The 23,058-nt window shown below is 36.4% G+C and overlaps 1 protein-coding gene across 1 annotated transcript in view; it reads right to left on the bottom strand.

Moving 5' to 3' along the window:
• LOC122797756 (transient receptor potential cation channel subfamily A member 1-like) overlaps positions 1-23,058 on the bottom strand; it is a 1,191,690-nt gene that overhangs the window by 85,941 nt on the left and 1,082,691 nt on the right. Inside the window, exon 24 of the mRNA XM_044066280.1 lies at positions 10,662-10,791. Coding sequence (XP_043922215.1) covers positions 10,662-10,791 — 130 coding nt within the window. The remainder of the gene's footprint in view (positions 1-10,661; positions 10,792-23,058) is intronic.

Below are 23,058 nucleotides of genomic sequence, written 5' to 3'. Positions count from 1 at the left end.
GCCGTTTTTGGGTATAAAGGCTTTATTTAGCCACACAGTCTGCCCCCACAGACCGGTTTCACTTAACTAAAGCGTCATCAGTGTGTCATACATTGACGTAAGTACGCCAGTTTATAGTAATACTCATCTGTAATCTTAAAGAAACATTACACATACATTCAACTGTAAACATTTACTTTAACTATAACTTACAGATCTAATCCATATCCTATCTAATCACCAGTGTCACCCTTTACAAAAATCTTTTTCTCATATATTTCACTATTACACTACTTCTGTGCTTATATTTATAAATTATCAATATTAATATGATATAATATTTATTAAATTAATGATCCTAACTTTAAATTACTAATAATGTACCATTAGCTTTCTAAACTTAGTATTACTATAGATAATATTAGTTAGTCTATATCTAACTAAATTAAATACTAACCTAAGTGTATAATTACCAATGTTCATTTAAACCTGGCTTAAATAACGCCCCTAGGTTTACTATCCACCTGCGTTCTTTGGTGGTCAAAATGTTATGCTTATCTAGCTCTTGTTTTACTATGTCTGTGACTTTATCAATCCCTACAAAAACAAAATGTGCCTTTGGATGAACCATTATATGTTTATATAGTGCACTTCTAGTCCTTTTACATTTTATATCACTTATATGAATGGCTATTCTTTGCTTTAATTTACAGGAGGTCTATCCAATGTAAAAAGCACCACATTGGCATATAGCCATATATACTACCCAGGACGAAGTGCAAGTCACAAAACATTCAATATTATACACTTTGCTAGTATTAATGGAAGTAAATGATGTTGTTTTTGACATCAACTTACAGTATTTACAATATCCACAGTATGTACTACCCTTTATTTGGGGACTTTGTTCTTTCGAAATAATTCCTTTCTTATAGGCTGATAAATACTGTCCAATAGATTTACCTTTCCTATACCCAAATTGACATTTACTGTCCAAAATTGTGGACAAAAATGGATCATTATGTAGTATAGTCCAATATTTCTCAACTATCTGTCTGATCTTATAAGTGTTACTAGCAAATGTGCTTATGAATCTAATTTCTTTGGGCTTATTATACTGTATATCTTTCTGTTCTTGTAATAACTTTGTTCAATCAACTTTTTTCACCATAGTTTTAGCCTCTTCTATGGTACCTATTTGATATCCTCTAACCATGAATCTGCATTTTAAATCCTGTTCATTTTTGACATATTCCCTCTCATCTGAGCAAATTCTTTTAATCCTTTGGAACTGTGCTTTTGGTATGTTCTTAATCGTATGTGGAGGGTGACAACTATGGGCATGTAAAATAGAATTTTTTGAAAATGGTTTACGATGCAGAGATGTAACTACTGTACCATCAATTAGTTTTGTGACATTTACATCTAAAAAGTCAACAGTGAATAAATCCAATTTACCAATAAATTTTATACCATAGCTGTTTGAATTCAAATATGTTTTAAAACCTTCCCATTCAGGTATACTCCCCTCCCACACTACCCAACAGTCGTCCAAATAACGACGCCACATTATCAAATATCCAGAATATGGGAAATCATCAGTATATATATATTGTTCCTCCAGGTAGCCCATAAATAGGTCTGCATATATGGGGGCAAAAGTTGCCCCCATAGCTGTTCCTTTGACCTGTAAATACCAGTTGTTGTTGTATTTAAATGCATTATGTTCTAAAACCAGCTGCAACAACGAGAGCAAAATTATATAGATTATATATATATATATATATGTATGTATATATAGACAGAGAGAGAGACAAAAGGAGATATGTGTGTGTATGTATATATATATATATACATATATATATATATATATATATATATATATATATATATATATATATATATATATATAGATAGATATATATAGATATGATATATGTGGGTGCAGTGTAGTCTTGAAAATTTTATTCATTTAGGGTGAATCAGGGCAAAGGGATTTTCATAAGAAAGGAGAGGCCGGAGACCTCGATAACGGTAGGGCAGGTAAACCAACTGATATGCGGACACTGAGAGAATTTGTTTAAAGACACTGATGTTAAAAGTGAAGGAATGTAATCTTTTTTAGTAAATGAAGATTGAGTTGAGGGGCGTTGGGTAGGCTGGAAGACTTTGGATGAGCTCATATAATAATGGCAATGAAGGTGTATAAGAAGGAGAGTACCAGGATAAGACAGGGGAATTCTGAGGTATAAAGATGAGAGAAGAGAGTACTCAGAGTATATGTGAGGATGCCAGGGATTTGGAATAAATGTGGTATGTAGATTGGGGAACTGTCATAAATGCATGGTAAGAAGTAAGGTGGTGGGCAGAGGTACACTTATAACTAGGGATGGTAGGAGGCTAATTTAATAGACCAGGAAGAACCATTGTGAAGGATGGAAATCATTTGTTGCACAGTGGGGTGATAAAATGACAGGTGTTTTAGGGAGTGGTGCAAAACAGGATATGTTTCTACTGGATTTTAAAAGACTTGAGCATGAGGTGATTCATTAACTTGAGTCCATCCTAATTTACATAAGCAAATAGTAAATCCAAAAGTAAGGCAAGTACTACCACGCTGTGTATGAAGCAACTTCACTTTATTAAAACAATAAAAGGTTTGAAAATAAGTTTAATATACAGTAGAGATATAGGTGGTATATGTAATATAATTAGAGACAACTGGAAATTCTTTTAGCAGATGAGAATATAACTAGAGTTGTAAGGACACAACCTAGAATTATTTTTAAAAGAAATAATTTGAAAGATATTCTATGTCAAGAACCTATGTATTTTAAAAATCCAGACATCAAAAAGAAGGAAAGTTATCCAGGCCTACATTGTAAAGCCTGTAAGCTCATTTTCACAAGGAAACTGTTTTATACACTCCAGGACCAACAAGAAGTACTTTTTGAATATGTATGCTGACTGTAATACACAACATGTTGCCTATATTGCAAACTGTCAACAGTGTACTGCATATTATGTAGGAAAAACAAATTGCAGACTTAAAGGTAGAATTTTTAAGCATCTATCAGATATAAGGTTACAAAAAGAACATAATGTACTGCACAAGCATATATAATTGCATAATGATCATGCATTTGCCTTTATGGTTATATGTGTTGTAAACAGAAGTCAAAGAATGGGTGACTTGTATAATGAAACTGAATACAAAGAGATGCAATGCATTCTTAGACTGGGAGCTGACAAAGCCCCAGGATTAAATGATGTCCATTTAAAACCAGCTCTAGCAAAAAGGAGGCTAAACTATTGATTTTCATGGGCTGTGTTGTACTATATTAGATACAATGTTTTTACTAGTGTTTTATCATCTGATGGAAGGATTTAGCCGAAAGTGCTTATGATACTGCTTTTATTGTTTTAATAAAGTGAAGTTGCTTCATACACAGAGTGGTAGTACTTGCCTTACATTTGGATTTACTATTTGGATTTTTTTGGCAGTACTTTCAGTGGAGGAGTCCTTTACTTTTTGTTCTTTATGTACATAAGCAGGCAAAGAGAAATGACTGACAGTAGTGCTTAAGAAGAATGTATGTATTGCTAAAAATAAAAATCCATTAGTTTGTGGGGTGTGTGGTGGGAGGTTGTAATTGTTTTTTTGTGTAAACCACATAGAAATCATCAGCCATTATTGGGAAAGGATGATGTAAGGGAACTGCTAGTGATGTTAATGGTTGTGAAAAGTTTTATGGTATGTGTTCGAAGTGATGCTGCTTACTTTATAAGAAGTTAATAAAAAGATGTAGGAAAAATAAAATAAAATAAATGAAAACAATACCAAGCAAAGTATAATCTGCTATAAACTTATTTTTAATAGTTTATAATAGTTGCTATAGTTCTAGTGGCATCTGTATAAGCTGTATTTATTTTGGGATAACCATATTTACTATCACTTACCTGGTTATTCAAGAGAGCAAAAAATGTAAAAGCAAATGCCAGAACGAGGAAAAAGAAGAGAAGAGCAATATGTAATAGCGTTCTTAGGATTTCCCAAAACATCACCACATAAATTCCAAAGTTTTCAAACCTGAAAGAAATACATAAGTATTGTTACATACGGTAGTACCAAATTCACAACTTTTAAATGTCAGAGGTGGACTCTTGATTACTCTTTGCATCTGCTTTGTCATTTTGTCTGCTTTGATTTAATATCAAACATTCCTGGGAATTCATTAAAGGGCCTAACACAGCTCATGCTAAAATGGCCCTTTTCACATTTGCAAATCAGAGAAATTTTAGCTGAGATGACTCAAGACCTTATTATTGCAAATGTGCTTGTCTCTGAATTGGATTTACTATCACCATCCACAGATCATTACTAATCTGCACATGGTAGTAGGAAATTGCTGCCCAAGTAGGCAGTGGCACCCACCAGTCATTCTTTCACACATAAGGACACATGACAGGAACACACACATAGACATGCGCACACTCTCTCCCTACCACATGTGCCATCTTGTGGTTTCTCCCACCCCTGTAATTGTTAAAGTGCATTACAGCATGCATCTAGTCTATTCTGTTGTTCTAGTGTTTCCCCCAACCCCTAATCCACATATTGCTGTTGATGCCATTGTGGCACTTTGTGAGTAATCTCTGGTGGTCTTGTACAACCCTCCAACCCCAGATACACATACCATAATTGTGGTATGTATTTGACCACAGCCTTTTGGCTATGCTCAATACTATGACATGTTGGGAATGCCATGCTGAGCTACATGGCCAAGTGATTTTTTTGAATCACTCAGCTGTGTAGATGCCTTCCTGGAGGCAGTGCTAGGGAGAGAGATAAAAATCCGCTATATGCCTTGACTCTTGATGCCTCAAAAGCATTTGACAGAGTAAACTGGGACTTTCTATTCTCCACCATGTCCCATTTTAATATTCCTAAAACTTTTTCAGATATGATTAGAATTCTATATACAAATTCTTACACCTCTTTATATAAAACAAATAAAGATCTAATACGATTCTGATAACTAATGGAACAAGACAAGGCTGTCCGCTTTCTCCTTTCCTTTTTTATATATTTATTGAACCTTTCTTTTTATACATCGTTCAGAATACACACCACACGATCCCCAGAATATTGAATACACAAGTTCCATTATCGGCTTTTGCTGATGATTTGAATTTATACTTTCATTATCCCTACTCTGACTTACCCAAAATTATAAATGCAATTAATAACTTTTCTAACACCTCTAGCCTCCAAATTAATAAGAAAAAATCACATATCCTCCCAATTAACCCTGACGCTCATAAATCCTTTTTTTTCCCTGAATCTTCCTTTCATATTTCATACAGTATCAAATATCTCGGCATTAACTTTGAACACAACCAAGCCTCTATGCTTCAAAATAATTTACTAAAATCATGGGCTATTATATGCCAAGACTTACAAAGATGGAAACTCCTGAAACTACCTTTTTTTTCTAGAGTAGCTATTGTGAAAATGAATATTTTACCGAGACTTCTCTATCAATTTAATGCTATGAATATAATAATATCAAACAACCTATTCTCCCAATTCAACAAGAACATAGCAAAATTTCTCTCTTTTCCCAAGAAAGTCAGGATTTCTTACTCTAAACTTACTTTCCCCAAAGAGAAGGGAGGGGTGGGCCTTCCTAATTTTCATCTGTATTATACAATCATTTGTTCAAACAGACTATGGTCCATTTCAACCATGAATACTAAATCTCACATACATGTTCCTGCCTGGTTGAAGTTATGGAATCGTCATGTTATGTCCAATAAAATTAACCCTAAAGCCATCCCATTTCTTTCACATATTTCTCTACATAATTCCAAATTACTCCCCTTACTGAAGCATAAAATTAGATTATTCCAAAAAATGATTAAGGGCATTAATCTTGAAAACACTCTTCCCCTTCTACAACCACTACATCTTAATCCAAATTTTAAAATCAATAACAATATGATTGATCTTTTTGAATTCCCCCTTATCACGGACCTTACAGTTTGGGACCTGCTCAAACATAAATCTCTATTGATTGCAGATCTATGTGTAAATCTCAAGGCCAATAATAAATATACAGTCATCCTACGTCAATTACGAGAACTCTTATCCTCACAAATTTTCTGCATTCCATCTGATTCACGGGAAATTAATAAATGATCTGAAATTATTTCTACACTTTCAAACCCCAAAAAAACTATTTCCTCTTCTTACAAGTTACTAAAGCCATTACTCTACAATAATAACTGCCTTTTCTCCACCTACTGGGACAATATAAATTCACCTATCACAGAGGATCAAAAACTACTAGCCATAAAAACCACTCTAGAACTCGCCCCTTTCAAAAAATTATTATATACTCAATTGATGTTGAATAACAACTCGTACTATACACCTGTAATACTCAATAAATTTAATTCTAATAACTCCTCTGCTTGTACATGCTGCCCTTGTTTGAGAGCAGATCTTCTTCATATTATGTGGCATTGTAATCATTCCTATAAATTGTGGTGTTCTCTCAAAGTGCGACTAAAAAAAATGGGTTACTACAATTCCACACTTTCTTGGCAAACAGCCATTTTAAATATTCCCCTTTTCAAGATGCCTAAATTACACTTACACATTCTAATCACTCTCTGTTCCCTAATCAAACTCTACATCACTAACAATTGGTTAGATCGCACAAAAATGTGTTGGCAGGGTTTCAAAGAGATGGCAATTAAACATATATCAGCACAAAAACTCATAATTCTTGGTCTTGGGAAGAAAGTTTATTTCACCAGTCTATGGAAATGCCTATTTGATGCAATTTTATGTGACTAAATGTCTTATGTCCTCAATTTATTTGACACTCCCTTTTGAACTCCTTATTTATTTATTTATCTATTTTTTTTTGTTTGGATATTGCCTTTCCCTACAAATCATACCCTTTGGGTTGTCAATATCTCATGTTTAAAGTTTCTTGGTTCTGTCTATACATATAAGGTAGCATGGTATTGTTTTTTTTTTGTTTGTTTTAGTTAGTTTTTTAGTTTTTAGTTTGTAGACAGATCTCATTGCCTCCTATAGCTCACATTCCTCTTATTTCCTTTTTACTCTATAATTGTAATCAAGTTCTTAATGTTTTTTCCTTGTTCATGGTTTAATTTACATATTTTTATGTAGGAATGTTCTGTACTTCAATTCTGTTTGCATTGTTTGTATTTCGTAAAAATAAAAAATTATTTGAAAAAAAAAGAACTACTTACGGATTGATTCATGTGATGGTCATTCAGTATTCTGAATTGTTTCCTTTGTTAGTTGTATTCCCTGGTGGTCTTCATTTATTTACTTTTACTAACAGTAGCTTGATTTCTTTATCTATTAGAAAGTAGTTGTGATTTACTTTCTTGTATCTGTCTGTGGTTTGCATATGGGGTCTGAAAAAAGAAGCACTCATGGATACAGGTGATTTGCATGTATTTACAAATCAATTTATTTTCTTTTCATTGAAAGTGCCATAATACAGATACTTTCAAAATATGATTTTATTACACAGATGTTAATAAGGCTTTACTTATTTATTAATTTGATCAAAATTATGTGGTTGGATGAAAATGATTGAACTATGCTTTCTTTCTCAGTTAAACAGTGATTTATTTGGATTTGCAGGGTTAGTGTGCGTTAGACTGAGGCAAGAAGAAATATGTTACTATGACTATTATTATTATTTTTATTTGACCACACTTGGACAACTAAGTTGTGGGTAGTAAGGCAGCCTGTGGGTAGCAGTGACTGATCCTAACTGATACATCACATGTGTACTTAAATAGTTGCTCTACATAGACAGAACCAGACAGTTTTGCATTTATGTGTTTTCGGTTTCATGGTACTATAACAGAATCTACCTAAGTCATATGTCTGAAATAAACCTGCTTTCTTAGAGTAGGAGTGGCATGTATTCTAAACTGTGTCTGACTAAACAGATGTCAATTATTATGACATTTGTTTGAATTCATTGCTTATATATATATATATATATATATATATATATATATATATATATATATATAAATATATGTATATATATATATATATATATATATGTGTGTGTGTGTGTGTGTGTGTGTATATATATATATATATATATATATATATATATATATATATATATATATTATATATATAGATTAGATATATATATATATATATATATATATATATATATATACAGAGAGAGAGAGAGACAAAGGGAGATATGTGTGTGTATGTGTATATATATATATATATATATATATATATATATATATATATATATATATATATAGCTATATAGCTATATATATATATAGATATATAGAGATATATATAGATATGATATATGTGGGTGCAGTGTAGTCTTGAAAATGTTATTCATTTAGGGTGAATCAGGGCAAAGGGATTTTCATAAGAAAGGAGAGGCCAGAGACCTCGATAACGGTAGAGCAGGTAAACCAGCTGATATACAGACACTGGGAGAATTTGTTTAAAGACACTGATGTTAAAAGTGAAGTAATGTAATCTTTTTTAGTAAATGAAGATTGAGTTGAGGGGAGTTGGGTAGGCTGGAAGACTTTGGATGAGCTCATATAATAATGGCAATGAAGGGGTGTAAGAAGGAGAGTATCAGGATAAGACAGGAGAATTCTGAGGTATAATGATGAGAGAAGAGAGTCCTCCTGTGGTGGCGCGGCTTCCCCCTGCCGGTCCTCCGTTTCCTCCCACATCCTAAAGACTGTGTGTGGGAGGATTGGGCTAAATTGGCCCTAGGTGTGAGTGCATGCGCAGGTTTGCCTCTGTGGAAGGTTGCGTGGGCTGGCAACTCAAACTCAGCAAAACTCCACTCCCAATCATCATGGCGGAAGTAGACAGGTGATCTAACTAACTGGGAAAAGGAGAAAGAAGAAGAAGAAGAAGAAGAAGAGAGTACTCGGAGTATATGTGAGGATGCCAGGGATTTGGAATAAATGTGGTATGTAGGTTGGGGAACTGTCATAAATGCATGGTAAGAAGTAAGGTGGTGGGCAGAGGTACACTTATAACTAGGGATGGTAGGAGGCTAATTTAATAGACCAGGAAGAGCCATTGTGAAGGATGGAAATCACTTGTTGCACAGTGGGGTGATAAAATGACAGGTGTTTTAGAGAGTGGTGCAAAACAGGATATCTTTCTACTGGATTTTAAAAGACTTGAGCATGAGCTGATTGATTAACTTGAGTCCATCCTAATTTACATAAGCAAATAGTAAACCCAAAAGTAAGGCAAGTACTACCACGCTGTGTATGAAGCAACTTCACTTTATTAAAACAATAAAAGGTTTGAAAATAAGTTTAATATACAGTAGTGATATAGGTGGTATATGTAATATAATTAGAGACAACTGGAAATTCTTTTAGCAGATGAGAATGTAACTAGAGTTGTAAGGACACAACCTAGAATTATTTTTAAAAGAAATAAAAACTGAAAGATATTCTATGTCAAGAACCTATGCATTTTAAAAATCCAGGCATTAAGAAGAAGGGAACTTATCCATGCCTACATTGTAAAGCCTGTAAGCACATTTCACAAGGAAACTGTTTTATACACTCTAGGACCAACAAGAAGTACTTTTTGAATATGTATGCTGACTGTAATACACAAAATGTTGCCTATACTGCAAATTGTCAACAGTGTACTGCATATTATGTAGGAAAAACAAATTGCAGACTTAAAGGTAGAATTTTTAAGCATCTATCAGATATAAGGTTATGAAAAGAACATAATGCACTATACAAGCATATAGAATTGCATAGTGATCATGCATTTGCCTTTATGGTTATATGTGTTGTAAACAGAAGTCAAAGAATGGGTAACTTGTATAATGAAACTGAATACAAAGAGAGGCAATGGATTCTTAGACTGGGAGCTGACAAAGCCCCAGGATTAAATGATGTTGTCCCTTTAAAACCAGCTCTAGCAAAAAGGAGGGTAAACTATTGATTTTCATTGGCTGTGTTGTACTGTATTAGATACTATGTTTTTACTAGTGTTTTATCATCTGATGAAGGGATTTACCCGAAAGCGCTTATGACACTGCTTTTATTGTTTTAATAAAGTGAAGTTGCTTCATACACAGAGTGGTAGTACTTGCCTTACATTTGGATTTACTATTTGGATTTTTTTGGCAGTACTTTCAGTGGAGGAGTCCTTTACTTTTTGTTCTTTATGTACATAAGCAGGCAAAGAGAAATGACTGACAGTAGTGCTTAAGAAGAATGTATGTATTGCTAAAAATAAAAATCCATTAGTTTGTGGGGTGTGTGGTGGGAGGTTGTAATTGTTTTTTGTGTAAACCACATAGAAATCATCAGCCATTATTGGGAAAGGATGATGTAAGGGAACTGCTAGTGATGTTAATGGTTGTGAAAAGTTTTATGGTATGTGTTCGAAGTGATGCTGCTTACTTTATAAGAAGTTAATAAAAAGATGTAGGAAAAATAAAATAAAATAAATGAAAACAATACTAAGCAAAGTATAATCTGCTATAAACTTATTTTTAATAGTTTATAATAGCTGCTATAGTTCTAGTGGCATCTGTATAAGCTGTATTTATTTTGGGATAACCATATTTACTATCACTTACCTGGTTATTCAAGAGAGCGAAAAATGTAAAAGCAAATGCCAGAACGAGGAAAAAGAAGAGAAGAGCAATATGTAATAGCGTTCTTAGGATTTCCCAAAACATCACCACATAAATTCCAAAGTTTTCAAACCTGAAAGAAATACATAAGTATTATTACATATGGTAGTACCAAATTCACAACTTTTAAATGTCAGAGGTGAACTTTTGATTACTCTTTCCATCTGCTTTGTCATTTTGTCTGTTTTAATTTAATATCAAACATTCCTGGGAATTCATTAAAGGGCCTAACACAGCTCATGCTAAAATGGCCCTTTTCACATTTGCAAATCAGAGAAATTTTAGCTGAGATGACTCAATACCTTATTATTGCAAATGTGCATGTCTCTGAATTGGATTTACTATCACCATCCACAGATCATTACTGATCTGCACATGGTAGTAGGAAACTGCTGCCCAAGTAGGCAGTGGCACCCACCAGTCATTCTTTCACACACAAGGACACATGACAGGAACACACACATAGACATGCGCACACACTCTCTCCCTACCACATGTGCCATCTTGTGGTTTCTCCCACCCCTGTAATTGTTAAAGTGCATTACAGCATGCATCTAGTCTATTCTGTTGTTCTAGTGTTTCCCCCAACCCCTAATCCACATATTGCTGTTGATGCCATTGTGGCACTTTGTGAGTAATCTCTGGTGGTCTTGTACAACCCTCCAACCCCAGATACACATACCATAATTGTGGTATGTATTTGACCACAGCCTTTTGGCTATGCTCAATACTATGACATCTTGGGAATGCCATGCTGAGCTACATGGCCAAGTGATTTTTTTGAATCACTCAGCTGTGTAGATGCCTTCCTGGAGGCAGTGCTAGGGAGAGAGCACATGGCTAATTAGCATATGTTTCTCCCCTGCAATGCCTTATTAGCATTCAACATGGCTGCATGGCCAGGCTTACTTGGTGCTTCAAGTCTTCATAGTAGAGGACTATGCAGTACCACATGTGTGCTCACTGCAGTATCTTAATGAATACCGCTCATTGTTTACCTATGTATTCACATTGCCATTAGAACCTCTAATTGACTAGCAACAAAAATAGAATTATGAGGTACACTAGTCTAAATACTTCAAGTTACTATAACCAAAACTTACCTCATATCATATATCATATATGTAGTTTAATTCACCAGCAGCTTGGCTATACCAATGAGCAATAAAACAACTAATAATTAGAACATTAAATAAAGTATGGGCGAGATACTGAAAGATGATCCTGTGTTCACAGAAAATGTTGTAGCCAACAATAGTAGTTTCTCTGATTTCAAAAACTACAGTTTCTGTGACTGTGGAAAATGACATACAGAAACACTTCACTGCAATGAGGAAAGACCTCATTACCAAGTAACATACAGGTCTATGAATTGAACATACAAGTCTATGAATTTTATAGTAATTGTATGCTAATTAGTACTTTTCTGCAGTAATCACTGATGATGGCCCATGCATCACATTGGCACATGCATCTCCTCTCACACACACACACACACACACACACACACACACACACACACACACACACACACACACACGCACACACACACACACACACACACACACACACACACACACACACACACACACACACACACACACACACACACACAAACACACACATACACTCACTCACACATGCACACACACACACACACACACACACACACACACACACACCCACACATACCTTAATTTACAGAATATATCTAATGTTGGCTCTTATTTTCGCAATCACTCATAGATCATCAGTGATTACAGTCACTCTATAATGTCAGATATTAGAATTTCATTATGGCTATTGTTCAGATATTGCATTATGACACTGGCCTTTTTGTTCTATTATCTTTTTAAGTGACTTAGGTTAAAAGAGTAATATTTAAAAGTTCTCTCTGGGGTCATCTAGTGTTTTTCTGTTTTTTTCAGAAAGTGTTGAACATGGAAATTTAGAGATATGTCAGACCCCCCCCCCCCCACACACACACACACTCACACACACTCCCATCACTTTCTACTGTTGCTAATTTTACAAAATGCTACTGATTTTGCCTCTTATGACTTTGTCCCTAGTACTTCAGAATATATTGCAGTCATGTAATACTGCCAGCCATTACATTTACATACTTCTTATTGTTCAGAATTTGCACACAATATGCAAGGCATATTCTTTTTGTATTTCCTCTGTTAGCATAGATGGCTTACACTCTGTCTTGTTAGAAACTGTTTTCTTTGCCAAGGATAATGGGTTCAAACCTCTTTCTACATTATTACTAAACTCATTGTTCTATTAACTTCAAAGTAGCTTAAGGTAATATTAAATAGCATCATTTGGCTCTAGTGCCCCCCACCCTTAGAGCTTACATCTTTTGTGCTGTAAAACCTGATGTTTTATTAAATTTTTAAGCGATGAGTAATATTAAAGACTATCCCTGGTGTACTAGTGTTCTTCCCAAGCAAAATTTGTGCTGTTAAACTTTCTTGTATAAGATAAAATTCCCTGGTGCCTAGTGGCCACCCATATGTGTTTCAACTGCTGCAAAAATCTTCTTGTCCCTGATTTATAGGGATGCAATTAATTTTGATTCAGAAGTTTGCTTCATCCCTCCTAAAACTGGACATTTCTTTTTTGAGAAGTTCTAAGTTAGTAGTACCAGTATTTTAAAAATATCCCTAATTATTTGTTTCCTATGTCCATAATTCTGGAGGTACAAGGTAGAGATTTAATGTCATTGATATATCTGACATTCTGTGGAACAGCTGTGCCCTTTATGGTAACACTTGTGCTATCAGTCACTACAAGGGTATCATAAAAATGGGTAGTATCATACAATGCACACACAGTGGTGTGTCCCTCTACTATTGTCCTTGGGAACCATAACAAGAAATTAGTGCATAATTTGCAAGTATGACTGCAAAATTGTTAGCATACCTTGTAGGATGCTCCTGCAGATAGGATGGCTGGTGCTGTATAAAATTAAGTGTCCACTGGAATGGTCTGTCCATGCATCCACCTTGATTCCATGTGGGTGATACAATTCATAAAGCTTGTATATGGTACCCTTACCTAATCAGAAAGGGTCAGCAGTCTGCTGGTCAACCAGTTGTTAACATGTCAGGCACTAATGGTACCATGTGTATTGGCATAGAGGACTGGTGTGCACACTGCCACAGGCACTGGTTCATTAGTAGCCACTAACTTGTGCTGCCCTGTGATTGCTTCTGGTATCATATACACTCTAGTATGCTGTCCTACAGCAATTCCTGTCACTCAGAATAGCTGATCACTGACATGTTGTAGGCCTGCATTTTACATTTCTTAATGACTCTGGCATATTTGAAAGCATCATTGTATGTTTGCTGTCACATGACTACATCCAATGCCTTAGCATCATATCATTATGCAGCCATTTGCACACCATGAACACCATGCTATTCTCCCCCTAACACAACTGTGTTGTTTTTGTCTTTGCCTCCTACCTGTGCTTTGATGTTTTTTTCTTTTTTTGTGTGTGTGTTTATTTCTTGAAGCACACTGCACACATTATAGATTCATAGGTTGGTACTAGGCTATCGGCCCTAGGGCCTGTACAAGCCTAGCCATAACAATTCCCTGGCTATTTCATCCCACAGTATTTACTTCCCTGTCTCTGAGGGACTGGGATATCTTTAAGTGCAGCATGTCCAACAGCTCCGGGTTTGACAAGGCTTTGTATGTTAAGCAGAGATCACATCTGAGTAGACGATATGTGACAGAGTATAGGTGGAGTTTTTTTAGATGGTCAGCATAGGGCATCTGCTTTAGCCCTGTGATACTTTTAGTGAGGTATTTCTGTGGCCTTTCCAGTTGTTGCAGATGTCTTGAGAGGTACATACCAAACGGGACATTGTATTCTATAATGGGTCTAATGAGGGATGAGTACAGTGGGACAATGACCTCCTTTTCTCTGGATGAAAAGCCCTTAGTGATGAGGTGTTTAGTGTACTGCCACCTATGTGGTAATTCACGGGTACATGTTTTTTTCCCAAAGGGGATAATTATACATTTCTTGGCAATGAGTTTGAGTCCATGGCTCTGGCACCAAGCATCTGTTTCTATAAGGCCCTTTTGTAGAATATCCACATAATTTGGGGATTCAATAATGGCTCCCAGTTTGCAGTCATCTGCAAACTTTGTTAGCCAGAATCCTTAGTGTTGGCCTGTGCTTCAGAGAAGTAGATGTCAAACAAGAGCGGTCCCAGGACTGAACCCTGAGGTACTCCACTTGTCACTTGTCTGGAGCTGGATTTGGAGTCAGCTGCTTTTACAGTGTGGGTTCTGTCAGTAAGCCATTTGGCAACCCATCAAGTGGTGTAGGGGTTAATGAGAGCATATATGTGATATTTACACAAGGTTACATGTCAGTGGAGGTTAATCATTTTGACAAAAACATCACTGAGATCCTCACTGGAGAGAACATTTAGAAAGGATGGCATATAAATTAGGGGTATGTGTATACTATGAAGATGACTTTGTGCACTAAATGTAGTTATGAACCAAAGTTGGAAGGTTTGGTTACCTCCTTGTAGTATCCTTCATTGTTTTAGTCTTGTGTACCACTTTAAGCAAATCATGTGCAAGTGGTAACAATTGATTTGATTGTCCAGCTGTTTTTTGAATGAGCTTTTAAAATGGGTAATGTATTCTCAGTTTTTTTACTTCTGATGAAGTCTGCATATTTAGCAAACGAAAAGCGCTTCAAGTGGTTTTAATAAATCATTGGTGTTTATTCTACTGCTGCTGTGATAGTTTTTTGATTTTATTTTGTTTGCTTTGCCGTTGAGTTTCTTAGTTTGTTTTGGCATCCAGTTCAGCTGCAAGTCAGAGTCTTTTTACACCAGGAGAGGCACAGCTACTATCCGGAGTCGACAGTGGTAACATCGTAACAGTCAATGATTCTAACAACTCTCTTGCCAATAATAACTTGTTAACATCTTTACTAAGTAAAATTGAGTCCATTTTTTACCAGATTGGACCAACTTGACCAAAATCAGCAGACAATCAGGGATTTAATTCCACCTTCTTCTATTGCCGGTTGTCTTTCACTGTCCCCGGTGAGTAGTGGCAGCCTCGGGACTCAACCGGCAATAAATTCAGCACAGTTGCTTAATGGTGACTCATTGCAGCAAGGTTTGCAGGAAGCTGTTGTTGACAAGGGCACAACGGATGGGGCAATGCCAGCTCAAGGAACTATCACTGAGTTGGCAAGGTTGGCCCCGACCTCATTGTTTAATCAGCTACTGCGGGATGACAACCAGATCAAGAGGAATCTACAAGCGAATCCACAAGTGGTTACTCCATTTGACGGGCTGGTGAATACCATCTATCTTCCTGATAATTTAGGAGGAGCACCAGTGCTGTCAGCATGGATCTCGGACAACTTTTCTTTTTCTGGGTCAGCACCATCTAGTGTCAGTGACTACCGGACTACTAGAGGTAACTTTTCAGATTCTCCAGATATTGTTATCAAGTTAAAAACATTTGATAACCATCTTATTAAATTAAAAAAACTACAACTGGAAATTTCCTATTTTCATGAATGTATGGTACAGAAGGTAGTTCTAAAGGGTTTGTGTAGGCACCAGTACCCTACAGGTCTTGAAAAAGACTTGCTTTTTCACAAAGAACTAATAGAGTTGTTTGACCAACAAGGCTTTGAATTATTGGAGCTTATGGTCAAACGTTACTCTATTTGTCTTGACGCTTTAAATAGCACGGTGATTGAATTGGACAAGAGTATTAACACTGACTTGGAGTTTGCAAGATATAAATATGAATACAGTAAGGTTTTTCTAGTACAGATCAACACATGAGTAAACTCAAAGGTAATAAAGTCAAAAAATTGGAACGTGATTGTAGGGCATACAACCAGGGCGAAGCGTATCCACCCCGCACCCCCACCCCCCACAGCTCAAGTATGGCAGGCAGACCATTCTTCCCATTTTCATCAGACCAAGGAAGTTAGTATTAACCTTGACAATAATTCCAATAATGCCCAGTCTAATCGGTTCAACAACGATGAAGGTGTACAAAGTGTTAATACCCCTATGGACACAGCAAATGTTCCTGGTAACAGTATTGATGCAAGTGATAGTGGTTCTGGTTTCACAGGGGTTCGGAGGAGCGAGAGAATACAGAATGATCCTCGTGTGTATTACAACAACAATAAATTTCAGAGCAATTTTAATCATAATCATATCCAAAATCAGGATTTTCGGCAAGCCAATTACACAGGGGCGAGGCCGAAACAACAGAACAAAGTGAAACCGAAATTCAACAAACACAAGACATAACTGTCTCAGAAGGTCCTTTTGATGAAGCACCTCCTTTTTCTGATGTTTTTCTTTCAGTGGACTGTGTTTCTCAAGTGCCAACGTCCACCAGTGGTGATGAACAATTACAGTTTGGTTCTATCTCAGTTGGTCCCACTATCATCAGTAATAAAGAGGGTGACTTCAAGGTTTATCATTTTTCATCTACTGGTTTTACTTCAGACATTGTGGACCTTCTAGCAAAGGGGTATATGTATGTACCATTGCAACATTTAGACTTGGTTAAGTCAATTATTGAAATTAAGTCCTTTACTAGGAAGTTGAACTTTCACTTGTTGTTTGGTAACCTTACAGACGTACCAGGCAATAATAGTTTCCGTGTCCCTAGTACATTCAATCCATCACTACACTTGGTTTTACAAGTTTTTGAACAACTATATGAACTTGACATCAGGCAGGTTGTTAAGAGTAGTTTTAAATTTAATTACTCTTTCAATACAGTTAGTGAGGAACGTGAATATCTATAGTATATCCAATCCCAGGATATTCGTATTTGTAAACCCAATAAAGGCAGAGGCTCGGTGGTGTTTGACAATCTTGATTACGATGAACGTTTGACAAGATTGCTTTCTAGTAATGCTTACCAACTGAGTTCCTGTTCAGAGGTTAATAAGGCTTATAGCCTAATTAAGATCTGTGTCAATGATATGTACATTGAGGGCAGAATAGAACAGGATGTGTTCATTTATATGACATCTTATCCCAGATATCCATATCTTTTTGGTATTCCTAAAATACACAAGGACCCATTAAATCCACCTATGAGACCCTTAGTTGATAGTCGGGGTTCTCCCACATACTCTTGTGCTAAGGTCATTGACGCTATTCTGCAGAAGTACCTAGTCTTTGAGGACCAAATTTGTAAAGACTCCTGGTCCTTTTTGGCTAAAATTAATAGTTTGCAGTACAATGAGAATTACAACTTTCTCACTATTGACGTCAATGACCTGTACACTTGTATCCTTCATGACATCAGCATTGAATGAGTAGGCCTCATGTTGAATAAACATGGTGCCTCAAGCACTGAGACCTCATTGGTGACTGAATTACTCGATTTAGTATTATCAAACAATTTTTTCATGTTTAGTAAAGATTTTTACCTTCAGAAAGTAGGCATAGCGATGGGTTCTCCTTGCAGAGCTAGTGTAGCTAATTTGGTCATGGCTTACTCGGAATCGGAGTTTGTATTTAAGAACAACAATGTCCAAAAGGTTCTTGTGTATTACACTAGATACCTGGATGATATTTTCATCTTGTTAAAAGGAGGCCATGAAGCCAGCAGTTATGTATTGAAATCATTTAATCAATCTATATTTGGACATTTGTTTGAGTAAGAATAGAACACTGAGTTGTTACACGGCCAAAATACATAGGAAAAGTACATATTCTAATTCTTTCCTCCATTTTTCTTGTTGTCATCTGTTTCATCAGAAACGCTCTGTCATCAAGGGTCAACTAGTTAGGGCTTCCCATATAATTAGCCAGGAAGTTGACTTTGTAGAGGAATGTAAGTTCCTGAAAAGTCTTTTTCTACACTGTGGCTACCCTGAAACCCTACTAGATTCCTTGATTGAGGAGGTCAGTTTAAAAAGGCTAAACCACTTTTACAAACCCATTTTGCCTATGAGGACTTCGACTCTCGTTAATACTGGTGCTTCTGGCATGTTGGCAACAGTGAATGTCCATGAGTCAATAAGTCAATGTAACCAAACCTTCCAACTTTGCTTCATAACTACATTTAGTGCACAAAGTCATCTTTGCAGTAAAATTTTGCAGAAAAATTGGGAACTCTTTAGGACTAATCAAATGTTATTTAATAAATTAGGTAGTTCACCTTATCTTTAGGTGTGGTAGGAATTTGAAGAATTTGTTAGAAAAACAGTACCACAGAGTTCCTAGATTAGTTGGCATGAACAAATGTGAGAACTGTAATTTCTCTAAATTTGTGGAGGTGGCTAACTCGTTTGTCATCAATGGTGTGCAGTTTAGACTTAAGTTTAGGTTTAACTGTAATTCGAAACTAGTGGTTTACTTGGCCAAATGTGCATGTTTCCCTGCCTTTTACATAGGCAAGACGGAGCGAAGACTCCGTGACAGAATGTACGAACACCTTTATGCCATAGGTCGTAATAAAATTGACAATGCCTTGGCCAAACACATTCAATTAAATGTTGACCACAAATTTAAATTCATGGCCATAGATCACGTGTTGCAAGATATCAGAGGTGGTCCTATACCCCTCAAACTCGAAGAGCTTGAGCTTTCCTGGCAAATTAAACTTAATGCATATCATTCAGGTCTCAATGAGACTTGTTCCATCAGTAGTATCCTAAAATTGAGGAGCTTGCAATGATAATATTCCATAATATTTAAATACCTTAAGTTGGATCTAGTCTTTAAGTCTTTTTCAGTGTTTAAAGTTAATTTTTAATTTTCAATTCTTTAGGTACTAGTTAATATGTCAATGTCACTTGGTTATGTATATGCAATACGATGTGGTTCATAATTTATATTTTCACTGTTTTTATTTTTATCTTTAGTCTTACATTTACATTTATTTTCATCTTTATTTTTTATGTAAAAGACTGTGTCACTTCGTAGTATCCTTCATAGTTTTAGTCTTATGCACCACTTTAAGCAAATCATGTGCAAATGGTAACAATTGATTTGATTGTCCCGCTGTTTTTTGAATGAGCTTCTAAAATGGGTGATGTATTCTCAGTTTTTTTACTTCTGATAAAGTTTGCATATTTAACAAACGAAAAGCGCTTCAAGTGGTTTTAATAAATCGTTGGTGTTTATTCTACTGCTGCTGTGACCGTTTTTTGGTTTTATACTATGAAGATATGAAAAATGACTTGCTTGAATATGAGTGATGTGTCACCATAACTTTCAATCAGGGACACATAGCAACAGACTCCTGGACAAATGGAGACATAAACTGATGCAATCATGGCATTGACAGAATATGTGAGTGTAACTTATTATACATGTTCTTCAGGAACAGACGTGTACAGCTGTAATGATTGTCAGTACTGTATAAGGGCAATTCACCACCACTTCTACAAAAAAATGACTAAATGTGGATATTTTAAGAGAGACAGTGTTAAAAGTGGAGTTGAAATCAAGGTCAATCATGGCCAGTTGATAAGGGTTTCATGACAGATAAGACACAATCACCACCTGCAAGAATCAAACCCATGCCATCAATTTTATCAATGAACAGTGTATTTACTGCATGCAACATAGAAAGACATATCATACAGGCATCTACTAGAACACCTTGAAGGGATGTGTACACTGTCAAGTGCTAATGGATATACATCCCAAATAATAGTTATGTGTGGCCTACCGGATGTGTGGGAGCTCACTGTGCCACATGTGATACACTTAACTAAAGCATCCCTGACTGACATAGGTATTGGCCATACAGACAACAACACATACAAACATGACACTATTATGAGTGGATTTCCTACACACAGCTGGGTATTGCATGCATCCGACAAATTTAATACCAATGGATGTTGTCTGAAACATATGTAATTGATGTGTGAATTAAGAAGTGGTCTGTTATAATGATTGCTATTGAAGTATGTGAGAATGATGGCAATGCATCAATTATGCCAGTATAGCAGTGCAAAGTCAAGTGTCAGTGATCGAGGAAGTTGTCACTGTAATGTTATACACATACCAAACAATACCTGAAACATCTACTATAAGCACATGTGAAAAGTCAAGACATGTGACACATGATCACTGCCCCCCTGACATTGCCATTCAAAATGTTATACTGCCAGTACATCCTAACATGCATCCATTTGTGTTCATGTGGCATGTCTGTCAAGCAGTACAGATACACTATAGCTGTACATAACTTACAACTGCACTTCATAGGTTCATGTGTTCATAGGAGAGTGCTAGGCTAATAGCCCAAGAGTCCATACAAGCCTAACCAGACTGAACTCAAGTTTAACAATTTTGAATAGCTGGGTAAGTTCACAGAGGTATGATTCTATGCTATCATAAGTAATACTTACTGTCCCTGTCCATGAGGGTCATGGGCACCACCCCAGGACTAAAGTTATGATTGCACATCCATTGTTCTAAGTTGCACTTGAAGATGGTCAGGGAAAGGCTTTGTTTTATGTGAATGGGAAGCTTGTTCCAGAGAAGGTATTGTCTCTGAGAGATACAGTTATCTCTCCAACATGATTTGTCAGAGGCTAGGTTAAGATCCTTGGAATGAGTGATCCTCATGCAGTTTGATTTATGAATGTGTAATATTTCCATCAGGGCCTGATCGGACACGGCTCTGAAGGCCAGACACACAGCGCCCCTTAGTAGTCTGTAGGAGATAGAATACCCTGATAGGACTTGCAATATTTCTATGTAGTACTTATTTTTATAACCTGCATCTTCCTGATGTGAAAACACTGAGTTTGCTCCAGCTGTTGCAAATGTCTGGTGAGGTACATGCCAAATGTTGCATTGCACTCAATTATTTGTGTGATGAGGGCTAAGAACAATGGAATTATAATGTCCTGAATGCCATGCCTTACTTATGAGTTGTGTCACATAGAAGGGGTTTCCCACTACTGTGGACACAGGGTGGTTGAAGTTCCGATTAATATCAACCAGAGTACCCACATCACATACCACTGGGTTTACTCTTAGGGGAGTGCTATCTATATTGAAATATGGTGGGGTATCTATTTTACAAAAGGGAATGGCTATGTTTTTTTTTTTTTTTTTGCATTTATTTTCTCTCCAGGGTTATGGCAACAATCATTTCTGTGCATTAATCCTTTTTGCAGCATATCCATATTGTTTGTGTATTCAGGATTGCCCACAATTTGCAATCATTCACAGACTTGGTCAGACAAAGATTGTCTATGTTTGCATTGACTTCTGAGAAAGAAATACTGAAAAGGAAAACACCCAGTACAGAACGCTGTTGTATGCCCCTGGTGACTGGACTCTTGCTGGAGGTGAATTCACCCACTTTGACAGTATGTGGCCTGCCATTTGGTTTATGCCCAGTTGAGAGAGTTACTATATAATACCTGAGGGTTTGAATTGTGCCAAATGCCTTGGCCAGGTCAAATTTGGTGGGATGTCAGTCTTTCCCTCATCCATGGCCTTGGGGACCTTCTCAAAGAAGTCAACCACATTTAACGGACATGATCTATTCTTAACAATTCAAGACTCAGTTGGTTTCAGAGTCGGGAGATTAACCATGTCCTTGTACATAAGTTCCTTTATAAATATTTCCATGACCTTATGGATGATGCTATTGAGTCTTATATGTCAATAATTCCCTGTGTATGTTGATGGTGCAGAAGGATGACTGTGGCTGTCCACCATTCTGTCAGAACATAGCCTGCCTGGAGGATGTGGTTAAATAGGGATCTAAGTGGGTCTGCTAGGTCAGTTTTGAAGTTATTTCTTAGGCAACCTGGGATGTTTTTAGGGCCCATTGATGTTATGTTTTTAACCTTAGAGAAGACAGAGATGACCTGCTCTTTTATAGGTTCATAGGATGATACTCGGCTATTCGCCATTATAAGCCTAGCCAAAAAATTTGCCCATGTTCCCATAAAGTCAGCATCTGTTTCCCCTATCCAGTCATCCAGGTTTCTGTTAAAGAGGGTTAGAGAGGTACTATGCTTGACATGGAGAGGGAGTCTATTCCATAGATGTGGGAGTCTTTGGGACAGAAATCTATCCCACCGACAAGTTCTATTAATGTTACAGACCAGGTTGAGGCCTTGCATGCAGTTTGTGTGAGTGGAGTTTGACTTACAGATATGTACCAACTCCATTATGGCTGGGTCTGAGATGGCCTTGTTTGTCAGACATAGGTCACGTCTGAGCAATCTGTATAAGACTGAGTAGAGTTACAGAGCTTTTAGCCTATCAGTATAGGACAGGTGTTTGAGACCCTGGGTTTTCCTGGTCAGGAACCT

Source organism: Protopterus annectens, chromosome 3.part1 (assembly GCF_019279795.1).
Source record: "Protopterus annectens isolate FY-2018-M chromosome 3.part1, PAN1.0, whole genome shotgun sequence".
In the NCBI taxonomy this organism is placed as follows: Eukaryota; Metazoa; Chordata; order Ceratodontiformes; family Protopteridae; genus Protopterus; species Protopterus annectens.
Note: the sequence above shows the minus strand (reverse complement) of the source record. Positions and strands in the feature narration are given on the sequence as shown.